Raw genomic sequence first — 12,041 nt, 5'->3', positions numbered from 1 at the left:
GTATATAATTTTAAATTTTAAAACGAATGTAAATTGTTCTGCAGAACAACTTTGTTTTGTAGGACTATGTGTCACTTTAAATGTTGAAAATTTAGCATCTAAATTGAGATGTACTTTGTGAAATACCCCTGGATTTCAGAGTTAGCATAAAAATAAGAATGCAAACTATCTCATTCTTTTACTGTGAATTACATGCTGAATTATTTTTTTTATTTTTTTTTTATTTGAGACAGAGTCTCACTCTGTTGCCCAGGCTGGAGTGCAGTGGCGTGATCTCTCCTCACTACAACCTCTGACGCCCAGGTTCAAGCGATTCTCCAGCCTCAGCCATCTGAGTAGCTGGGATTACAGGCATGCACCGCCATGCCTGGCTAATTTTGCGTTTTTAGTAGAGACGGGGTTTTCCCATGTTGGTCAGGCTGGTCTCGAACTCCCAACCTCAGGTGATCCACCTGCCTCGGCCTCCCAGTGTTGGGATTACAGGCGTGAGCCCCTGTGCCTGGCTCTAGAATGTTTTTAGTGGTAAATGTAGATCACATTCTATTTCTATATTTCTGCACTAGGAAGGGGTTTGGGGTAAATCTAGAGTTGTATTTTCTGACCCTATTGCAGGTGCCAGAGGTTGGAGACACCATTAGGTCCTCAGAGACTATGCTCATAGCGTGAGCCCTGGGCTGGAGGTCAGGCAGGGAGCATCTCATAGGGCCCAAGAGGCACGAGATTCACACAGACACAGGTGCCCCCAGCCCCAGCAGAAGGCATTGGGAGCAGGCACTGAGTTTGGCACAGCATGATTCTTGGAAAGAACACGTATAGATGGCCCGAAGATCCGGCTTCTAGCATGGTTGTGCCACTGTCTGTGTGACTAAACCACTTGGCATGGCACAAACAGTTAATATCCTGGCCTACTTACTGAAGGGCTCACTACACGGAGTGAGGTTCGTGAGGGGAAGCCCTCTTCAGCCCTGCCCTTGGTGGTCCTCTCTGGAGGAGAGCTTGTTTCTGGAATGCTGATTGGCTACCAGCACATAATTTTCAAATTGGCAGAAATGCATGGTTTAGCCAGGCACAGTGGCTCATGCCTGTAATCCCAGTACTTTGGGAAGCCAAGTTGGGCAGACCGCTTGAGCCTAAAAGTTCAAAATCAGCCATGGGCAATATGGCAAAACCCCATCTCTATAAAAAATACAATACAAACATTAGCCTGACATGGTGGCATGTGCCTGTAGTCCCAGCTACTCAGGAGGCTGAGGTGGGAGGATCATTTGGGGCTGCAGTGAGCCGTGATTATGCCATTGCACTTCAGCCTGGGCAACAGAGTGGAATCCTGTCTCAAAGAAAAAAAAGAAAAAGAAAAAAAAGAAATCCTTTTTTTTTTTTGAGATGAAGTTTTGCTCTTGTTGCCGAGGCTGGAGTGCAATGGCATGATCTCGGCCCACGGCAAACTCTGCCTCCTAGGTTCAAGCAGTCCTCCTGCATCAGCCTTCCAAATAGCTGTGGGTGGCATGTGCCACCACACCGGGCTAATTTTGTATTTTTGGTAGAGACAGGGTTTCTCTATGTTGGTCAGGCTGGTCTCGAACTCTTGACCTCAGGTGATCTGTCCGCCTTGGCCTCCTAAAGTGGTAGGATTACAGGCGTGAGACACTGCACCCGGCCAAGAAAATGCATCTTTAAAAGCCTTGTGCTATGCTTGTGAACACACACGAGTGGAGCGCAGCAGGCCCTGATTTGTGGCTTACAGAATGGAGGAAAGTGGAGGTGAGGCTACCCACAAGGAGGCTGAAGCTTCTCCAAGGAGCCTCTTGCTGTGTGCTGGCCGGCCTTGGCAGCCGGAACCCCAGGAGAAGCTGAGGGAGGCCTGAATGCCAGCCACATTTGGTGTCCAGCACCCCCTTCTAGGTTCATTGTTAAGTATGGGCAGCCAGAGGGTGGAGTTTTTCTCTTAGGGAGTCCAAGTCCGTGTTGCCACCTCTGACCCCTTGACACCAGGTCCTGGGGGAACCAAGTCTTGAGCCTCAAAGAGTTCTGAGGAGCCCAGGTCCAGAGATGTACCCAGCCTTTTTTCAAAAATAAACACCCTTCACTACATAGGTACACATGTGCACACATGCATGCACGCACGCACGCACACACACACGCACGCGCGCACACACACACACACGCAGTCAGAGGGAAATGCTATTTTTTATCTTCTAACATTAAATCCCTGGTCAGGATAACTCTTCAGTTCCAAGAAGTTGGGGGTGCACACAGTAAGGCACAAGACAGCAGGCTTGGGCCCAAGTTGCCCATCCAGGGCTCATGGGGGATGAATCCCTGAGACGCCGAGTGCTACTTACAAATAGGTCTGCTTAGCCTGCCAGGGGCTGCTAGGCCTCTGCAGCTCCAGGGATTGTGGGAGTCAGAAAAATCTGTCTTGGTTCTGGGTAGGAAGCAGGATAGCCCCAGATCCAGTGTCACAGCCACTCACTCCCTGGGGGACGAAGCGGCCTTCAGAGCCAGCAAGAGTTAAGTTTGGGGGCTCAGAGCCTACTAGCTTTCTTTTCCAGGACAATGTGCCTCAGAAACCCCGGTTCCCTTCCCGGGAAAGGGACAATGACTCAGGCAGGCAGTGACAAGTCACCTGCCAGTTGGAGAGCAGCTAGACTGAGGCTGAGAGGGTGAGTTGTGCCGGGTGAGATTACCGGGGTTGGTGGAGGGGGGCGGTGGGGGGACCCGAGCGCCAGCAACTGTACTGAGACTTCTCCTGGAGTAGTTTTAAAAGCAGCTGCCTTATGTGAGATAAATGGAATGACTGTTCACATGACCCATGTACCTCTCCATTCCCCTTTAGGCTGGAAAGTGCTCTCTACTCCCAAAGCTCTTTGGGTCTAAAAACTAAACCTGTGCTGAAACCTTTGTTTCATGGTTAACATACAGTATCCTCTCTGTTACTCTATCCTGTGACGTGGCACTGTTTCGGGGCCTGGGCGGAGTTGAGTCACAAGGTGTCAGAGTCAGAACCTAGTCAGAACCTAGTCAGTACCCAAGGTCCATGAAAGCCCAGTGAGGGTCTTGGAGTTGCACAGCTAACAGAAGGGCTGGGACTCGCCGCCCTGTGGTTCAGTCCACTGGCTAAGGGGTCCATGAGGGCCACCGGCAAATAACGTGTTGAACGTTTTGCTTCTGGGCTCTGGAGGCATCCAGGGTAGCTGGCGGGTTCCTTGCCAGTGAAGACGAAGCAGGCACTGGCACACCATTCCTCAGTGGCCTCACCTCATTCAATCTGGCAGGTAGATATGAAGCCAGGCCAACTGGGGAGAATACATCAGGATGTAGGGAAGGAGAAAAAGGAATGAACACGGAGATAACTGGGAAAGAGCTGGAATGACAACAGGAGACCAAAGCAAAACTATTTCCTTTGTCTTAAGGTCCTGCTAACAAAACCGCCTCCATTAGACTGAGCAGTATCGCCATCTGGTGGTAACCAAGGGCAAATGCTTTAGAAAGGAATCGAAATGCTGGTCTAATCCAGTGATCGGTGTTTTCCCATGCAAAATCCACCGTTCCAGGAGGCTTAGCACTTGGCAGAGGACCATCTGTTTATGCAGATCGGCCCCGCCAGGAAGCTGCACTGTCCCTGAACTCCAGGCCACAGGGTACCCTCACGCAGCATGAGCTTAGAAGGTTTAGGCATGGGGGTAGACAGGGACCTTCCAGCTGTACAAGGCTCCAGTGGAGGAGCCTCACAGCTCCCTGTTCATAGCCAGCAGTCACGCATCTGAGTTCCAGGTTCAAGGACAGGCCTCTGGGCAGAGCCTTTTGGTTATTACTAAGGGTGCCACTCTCTTCCCAAACTAATCCAGTCATCTGCATCTAAGAGCCACTCAGCCAAAAGAAGCCAGTGTCTGCTGCTCAAAGGAGCCAGAACAGAGAGGGTATTTTAGAAAACCAGCTGAGAGTAATCATGAGGGCTATTATCTTATTGACCAAGGTCCAGCCATTTGCCAAGGTATATACACGTTTTATTTAAAAAAGTTTACAGTTTTCATTATACACAACTATTAAGAGGTTATAGTCAGAGGAGGCATGTGTCCTGTTGACAGACGTGCCTACTAGATCATCACAATGCAAGGAAAAAGGTGGAAGGGAGGAGACAGGGCGAGGAAAAGTAAGCGATAAAAAGCTAAGATTTCAGTTAGGGCTGGCAGTCCCTTTTATCTTTTCAAGTATCACACATTATGTACCAAATATAATCCGTAAATAATGGCCACTTCTTCCCAAGCCCACAGCCAAGTTGCGTGTTCGGCTAAATTCAGAGCCCTGGCCCTTCCAAAGATGAGTGGAAAACCTGTGCACCAGAGGGCCAAACCCACTTCTCAAAGGGCTTCCTCCACTCCTCTCACCCCTAAGGGAATCGCCGGGCAGTGCAGGGGCCAGAGAAAGCACGAACATGGATTCAAAAGTTCGAAGAAATGCAGTTCTTTGCGCCCAGAGATATTTGATTTCATTCAACAAGGCTGGGAGCCCAGCTGGGAAGCTGATAAAAAACCTTGCTAACTTTTGTAAATAGCTTTCACTTTTCTAATAGTCACTGAGACATAGAAGGGCCAGATCCCATTTAAAATGAAATGCTAGTTCCCAGAGATGTGGTGTCTAGAAACTTGACCAGTGGAGGCTGGCGGAGCATCTTGCATGATTCTCAGCCATCCCAACGGGGGCCTGATAGAAGGCATGGGCCAGGCCAAGGCCAACTAGGACCTCTGGAGGGAAAAATTCCTTCAAGAGGAGACGTTCCTCAGGAGCTTCGATCAGACAGCTGGCAGTCAGAACAGCTTTTGAAGTGGATGAGAAATTTTAGGTACCGGAGAGATGATATGGCAACTCCTGATAATGACCTCACTAGTATAAAATGCTGGTTGAAACTGCACAGTAACCTCAAGAAGGGTGATGAGATTGAAGACAAAGCCAAATGCCAGTGTCCAGGATGGCCCCCCCACCCCATGCTGGGGCTTCCAGAGGGAGCCCAAAGGGCCATGGAGTCAGGTTGCTGGGTTTTAGCCATCTTGCTTGTTGGTGTTTGGCAAGAGCCTGAGCTCAGTTATGTGAACAGGGGCAAAGAATGACTTGTGCTGGTAAAACACAAGGGAAGATCCAAAATCTACGCACTGAAAAGGGGAAGGAAACCGCCAGAAGTGGCTCTGACCTGCTGCCGCTGTCACACCTCTAAAGCCAAGAATGTTCAGCCTCTGCCCAGAGATCGGGATGCTTTTCTGAGTGTTGGAAGGGCCAAGCTCAGACAGCCTGGAGAAGCATTTGGTGGGGAAACACCCCTGGCTCCAGACTTATGAAATCATCTATTGCTGGGGCCCAGAGTCCTCCGATTCACTGCCAGGTCTTCTTCCAGATCTTTCTGTACCTGCACGTTTGGGCTCCTACTCCCACCTCTCCCAGGTGCAGGGAAGAGACAAAAAGCCTAAGAAGGGACTCTGTTCAACCCAGCAAAAGTCAGTTTCCCAGGGGAGAGGCAAAGCCCCACCCACAGCTAAGACATGCATGGGACCAAGGCCGGTGCCCGGACAGGACAGACTTGCACAGAGCAAGCGGGTGCAGCGGGACCAGGAAGCAAAGAAAGAGCTTCCAGCGCTAACAGAGGAGCCTTATCTCACCTTCATCAGACAGACCTGGAGGGACACAGATGGACACACTCACTCTCACACACACACTCTCTCTGCAGCCACACTCAAATCTGCTTAACTCCTACAACCTTCCCCAGCAGGTCATTTGACAATTCTGCACCTTCTGCTCTCTGGTGCTGGGGCTCTGTTCAGAGGCGAGCCAATGTCTTACCATTAGAGAGATATGGGATTAGGTGAGGGGCAGGGCCACGGCACTGCTCACGCACCTTCCCGAAATGGGGGTCTAGTTGGTTTTTTTTACAAGATCAAAAGCAATCCTTAATTGGTCATTATTTTTTTCAAGGTAATTAGAACACTACTGTTTATACAATATTGAAAAAATACAATTTTTTATTGTTTGAACTCAAATCACCACCCAGCACTTTAAGCCTACCCTAAATAGCACCTACAATAAATGTCATAGCACAAGCAAACTGCAAAGTCAGCAGGTAAGCAAGTTAGACAGTGCCAGCAGAGAGACCCTCCCTCCCCCAAAGCAATGAGAAGACAGCGTGCTAGGTAAGAGTGAAGTACACCATTACAAGTTAAATAGTTAATACTATCCTTCCAGCAAGCCACGGATGCTAGATGGATAACTCATTACGGTTAACTAACCACAGCCCTACATCACTGCACTTTTTTTTAAAGAAAACCTTTTGCTTCATGCCCGTAATTAACATAAAGTAAGTAAATTCTTTGTCTTTTTTATTTAGGAAAATAATCATGCTAAAAGCAAGTTGTACTTTATATAGATTTTCAAAGAAAAGATTGATTGTGCTTTTTGAATTAAAAAAAGATAGGGTATCTTCCAACCTCACTGACTTAAACCTTGTGGAATACAGCACTTCTAAACTAAAAACACAAGTCAAAAAGAAGAATTAAATAATCCCAGTGGGATGCTCAAAAATCGTCTTTAGAAGGTTTTAGGATTGGCTAATTCTGCTATCATCTCATTGGCTGCGGCAAAAAAAACAACAACACAGAGCTGCTGTCTGAAACTTCTCCAAACTCCCCTCCGAATTCAGCAGGCAACACTCAGATCTGTAAGAAACTGCAGCAACCTGGACATACGGTTAGCTGAGTCGACATTTGATTAGCAGGCATTTTAAACTGATTTCCTCGTAACACACACAGGAAAGAAAAAACATTCTTCCTTCAGGGCCTGTTCTACTACATCATATTTCTGAATCTCTTCTTCCTATTCGGTCAGTCTCTGAGAAAAGCTGTTCTGTTTTTCCCATGTAGAATCACTCTGGGTACAAGAACCTTTATTTGTTCCAATTATTATTTATTTTAAATTCAGAATCTGTGTTGGGTCTAAAATGCCCATTTCCCGCTCCCACAAGCAGATGATGACCAGGCTGCTGCCAAGAGCAGCAGAAAAAGGGCAAACCAAAGCAAAACATGAAGGCGAGTACCCAGGGCTCTGCAGCCACCACGTGGGTCTCCTCAAGTCTAATGGTCCGTGAGCGGCTTGTCCAAGGAGGCGGCCGCCTCTTGGTAGGTAAAGATGAAATCTGCAACCTGTCTAAGCACAATACACACACACACACACCAAAAAAATGCCCCCCTCCCCCGAAAACACAACCCTCATATTTAAAGCTCTTAAGTTCAGGGTAGCGGTCTCAAACTGGCTAAACACTAGGATGAGGAGGTGACTCTGCACGTGTTTTAGATCAGAGGAAGCATTATCCCAGTCACTTTTCTCCTCCTGTGCTGTCCTTTCAAAAACAGGTCTGGATTACAAGCTCTACCCCGAGAAAAAGAACCGATTCAGAAAACACTTCTCAAGGTTTCTCTAACAGAACACTGTGGCTGCAGGGCCTGGTAGTGAAGGGCAGGAACTGACATATAAAAATGTACTTAAAATCAGAGTCAAAAAATGGTTTTACGTTTTAATACTCTAATTAGCTCCCTGTTTTATACTGTTACTCCACAGAAGACATGGGGCCACCTAGGATTCACAGGAAGGAGCAGCTCTGATTCTTATGCGGCTGGTTCTAAACGCTCCCACAGCAGGCCTCTTCCTCCCCAGTTTTTTTCTTTCCATTTCGAAAAAGCATTATTTTATCTTCACATCCAAGAGCTGGTTGGTTTGGTTTGTTTCTTTGGAACCATCAATAAAAGAAGCGACTTTTTCCTGTTATTTTTACTCATGTCTATCTATCAGAGCGGCTATTTCCTTTGACAGTTCAGTAGCACACAGGCTGACTTGGCCACATGGACTTATGAATTCATGCATTCGGACCGCATATTGCTACCAAATGGAATGTGGGAATATGCTATGCACCTCAGGTTGAGAAATGACCAAGAAATCAAGATCTAAAGGGTGATATATAATATATATATATCAATGCTATTATTCATAAAAACCTTGTTTAGTAATAAAAAAAATTGCTTTGTTTAAATATGAATATTATAGTCTGCTTCTCATGGTTAGGAAATAATAGTCTTTCTGAAAAGCAGGTGCTTTTTCTACTACAACTCCATATCCTGGGCCTCATCTTCGGAAAAGTCAGACATAGAGCTTTCCGACGAGCTGTCCCCGGTGCCCTCTTCCTGCTCTTTCAGCGCCTCCTCCGTGGCGTATTTCTGGATGTACTCTGCACAGGGTGGGGGAAAGAGAACAAGGGCAGTGAGCGGGCAGGCATGTGCTTTGGCAACCCCAAAAAGCTGGCAAGGCTGGGGAGGTTCAAACTTACCTTAAACACCAAGGGGGGCAAATATGACAGTAATCATGGTCACTACAGCTAAGGAGAATCCCACAGGGAGCCTTCTTTGGGACAGTTTCCGCATTTTGCCCTGAGGGAAGGGGTACTGGGAAGAGCAACACAGCAGGTTCCGCTTGCAGGGGAACACGTGCTGCAGCACCCCAAGAACTCTTCAGGGACCAGGGAAATGGGAGCTCCGCACTTTTCTTTTTACTTTCACCTCCCAGACGGTACAGGACTAGTCATGACTCCATAGTAGTTTATAAGGAAATCCCCTATCATTTTTAGATTTGCAGTTATATAATTAAAGTCAGCCCAGGTCTATTATTTTAGGAATCGATCTTAGTCTAAACAGATCCTGCCTGTCAGGTTTTTGAAGCAGCTGGCAAAAACCATCACTCAATCTGCTCAGGACTGAGCTGCTTTATGGAGACACCCCTCGCCTCTAAGTGATTTTTCCATGTATTATTTACCTGAAGATAGATTTACACTGCTACAGCCTCGGCGGAATCCTAGGCTGAATCAGAACTGCTCGACTACTTAAACTGCTTTTAAGAACTGCTGAATAAACAAACTTGTTCCTAAAAACTAAGTGCATGCTGTTTTCAAGTGAATAGCCTATGCACAATAGGAAAAGACAAGACAGAAACCTATTCAGAATGCAAGCCACACAACACACCCTTGCGGCTTTGTTTCTCCTCCTAGAGAGCTGCAGGGACTCACTGCAATGGGAAGATAAGCTGAATAGCCAAACGGGCCTACCAGACTTGAATAACTAGCACAGGGCCTAAGAACGTTTGTCTATTTTAAAGATTGTCTTAAAATACAGTAGTAAACAGAAGGTGTGACAAAGACCACATCTGGCCAAGGTGGCCCCTTACAGAAAAGGTTTGCAGGCTTGAGACTTAGAGCCCTTCAAATTCATAACGCAATTTTATGCTAATGATTTCACAACAATAAAAGTAGCCCATGATTAGGTAGAAATTTACCTTAATTTACATTTTATTTTATTTTATTTTATTTTTGAGACGGAGTTTCACTCTTGTTACCCAGGCTGGAGTGCAATGGCGCGATCTCGGCTCACCACAACCTCCGCCCCCTGGGTTCAGGCAATTCTCCTGCCTCAGCCTCCTGAGTAGCTGGGATTACAGGCACGCGCCACTATGCCCAGCTAATTTTTTTTTGTATTTTTAGTAGAGACGGGGTTTCACCATGTTGACCGGGATGGTCTCGATCTCTTGACCTCGTGATCCACCCGCCTCGGCCTCCCAAAGTGCTGGGATTATAGGCGTGAGCCACCGCGCCTGGCCCATTTACATTTTAGAGTGAGAAAAATGTTTGTTCAAACTTTAGTAATTTTATTTTTAACTTCTAATGGGTTGACTATTTTGCCTCTTCCTTTGTAGAAGCTACATATTGACACTGTGGGGTTTTTTTGGTTTGTTATTTTTTGAGACAGAGTCTGGCTCTGTCGCTCAGGCTGGAGGGCAGTGGTGGGATCTCGGTTCACTGCAACCTGCGCCTCCTGGGGTCAAGTGATTCTTCTACCTCAGCCTCCCAAATAGCTGGGATTACAGGCATGTGCCACCATGCCAGCCAGGCTAATTTCTGTATTTTTAGTAGAGATAGGGTTTCACCATGCTGGCCAGGCTGGTCTTGAACTCCGACCTCATGATCCACCCATCTCGGCCTCCCTAAGTGCTGGGACTATAGGCGTGAGCCACTGGCCAACACTGTTTTTTGACACTAGAATTTGACACTATTGGCCCTCTTTACTCAAGGATACAAATGTGTATCAAGTACTTACTAGGACAAGGCCTTTGGGTTAGAGAAAGGAAGAGCAAGGTCACCAATGAGGAGGAAACAGAGGAAGATAAAAGGAAGGAGCTGCTGAGTATCAGTCGCCAGAGGGAGGCAGTTATGGAAGAAAGCGGGCGAGGCAGTCCCAGTCACACTGACCCCCAAGTCCTACCAGCTACAGCATAGGAGAGGCTACTCAGGGAAAGGCTTTGCTTTGTTGAAAGTGGCTGGGATGTTTAAACACAACCTTAAGAGAGAACTACGGCCAGGCGCAATGGCTCACGCCTGTAATCCCAGCACTTTGGGAGGCCGAGGCGGGCAGATCACCTGAGGTCAGGAGTTTGAAACCCAGCCTGGCCAACATGGTGAAACCTCATCTCTATAAAAATACAAAAAATTAGCCGGGCATGGTGGCACATGCCAGTAATCCCAGCTACCCGGGAGGATGAGGCAGGAGAATCACTTGAACCTGGGAGGTGGACGCTGCAGTGAACTGAGATCATTCCATTGCACTCCAGCCTAGGTGACAGAGCAAGACTCCATCTCAAAAATTAAAAAAAAAAAAAAAAAAAAGAGAAAGAGAGAACTATCTGAGACCTTGTCTTAAGAAAAAAAAAAAAAAGGAGTAAAGGCAAAGATGTAGATTCCACTCAATTATCAAAACACTCTGAATGGCAGGCAAAGATGTCACCCAGCAAAGGGTTTTGAGCAGGGAAGTGACAGCTTTAGACAGCTCCAATGGTGCCCAGTGCTACGGGCTATCCAATATTTAAACACGTTTTCAAATGTGCGCTATAAGACAGTGCCAACTAAATATGAATGCTGAGTGTGTTAGGTGTGCTGAGTTGGTGGTGACTGCCACACAAGTGGAAATGTCCAGCAGCAGCATGGGAGAGGCCAGGCCTAGACACACGAATTCAGAAATCATCTCCCTGGAGGGGACTGACTAAAACTGTGAGAGGTGAAGCAGCTCCCCAGGGCTGCGAGAGGAAGAGAGGGAGCCCAGGGACTGAGTCCTAAGTGAATGACCAAATTTCGGAAACAGAATGAGAAGTTTCCAGAAAGGTGGGGGTAAAATATAACACTTGCAGAGAGGTCCAGCAAAATGGGACTTGAGAAGAGTCCAAAGGATTGGGAAGAAATGAGGGCAGAGATTAAGCAGAGGAGGGGAAAAAACTAGAGGAGTTTAAGGTGAGGAAACAAGAAGTTTGAAAATGAAAGGGAATGAACAGCACGACTCCTAAGGGAGGCCACAGGAGCAGATCACTGCTTTTCAAACACAGAGACCTCTGACAGTCAGGGGTGGAGAAGGAAGACTGAGTGGAGATGGCGGGGGTGTTGGGGGAACAAGATCACAGGTTGGTGGTGGGAGTGCGTTTGAGAAATCTCTTATTTCCCATAGGAGCAAAGAAAAGATGTAGAGGGGAGAGGGAGAGAAGATATCAAGGCACAGTAGGAAGTAGGGGTGAGCTCAGGTCTGATGGCCATGATTTTCTCAGATTACTAAGGAAGACAAAATGATAGCTGACATGAACATTTCCCAACACTAGGGGTCCGTAAGCTGAAGTGCGCCATTCTAAGATAAATGTAGCTTCGGTTCTTTTTGTAAATGGAACTATAGCAGATATGTACTAAAACAGGGATACTGCTAAATTGTTGAGACAGAATGACTATGTGAACTAGAGAAATATACACTGCTCCAAGACATCTGTGGTTTGCAGACATTGCTAAGCGATTCCTACGTCAAAATTTTAATACAGTTTCATAACAGCACTTTATCTGGCTGAAACTGACTGCCTTTTTCTTCAAATACATGTTTGCTTAGCTATATGTTCCACTACATAAATTAGATAGTAATTTGCAAAGCACT

The 12,041-nt window shown here is 46.9% G+C and overlaps 1 protein-coding gene across 3 annotated transcripts in view; it reads right to left on the bottom strand.

Moving 5' to 3' along the window:
- Positions 1-5,993: 5,993 nt before the first annotated feature.
- UBE2H (ubiquitin conjugating enzyme E2 H) overlaps positions 5,994-12,041 on the bottom strand; it is a 113,389-nt gene continuing 107,341 nt past the window's right edge. For all 3 annotated transcript variants that reach the window (XM_012474050.3, XM_012474051.3, XM_064373535.1), the window contains one exon: positions 5,994-8,263. In XM_012474050.3, coding sequence (XP_012329473.1) covers positions 8,139-8,263 — 125 coding nt within the window. In that variant the 3' untranslated portion in view covers positions 5,994-8,138. The remainder of the gene's footprint in view (positions 8,264-12,041) is intronic.

Source organism: Aotus nancymaae, unplaced genomic scaffold, assembly GCF_030222135.1.
Source record: "Aotus nancymaae isolate 86718 unplaced genomic scaffold, 86718_ANA_hifiasm-v0.15.2.pri h1tg000002l, whole genome shotgun sequence".
NCBI classification, from domain to species: domain Eukaryota; kingdom Metazoa; phylum Chordata; class Mammalia; order Primates; family Aotidae; genus Aotus; species Aotus nancymaae.
Note: the sequence above shows the minus strand (reverse complement) of the source record. Positions and strands in the feature narration are given on the sequence as shown.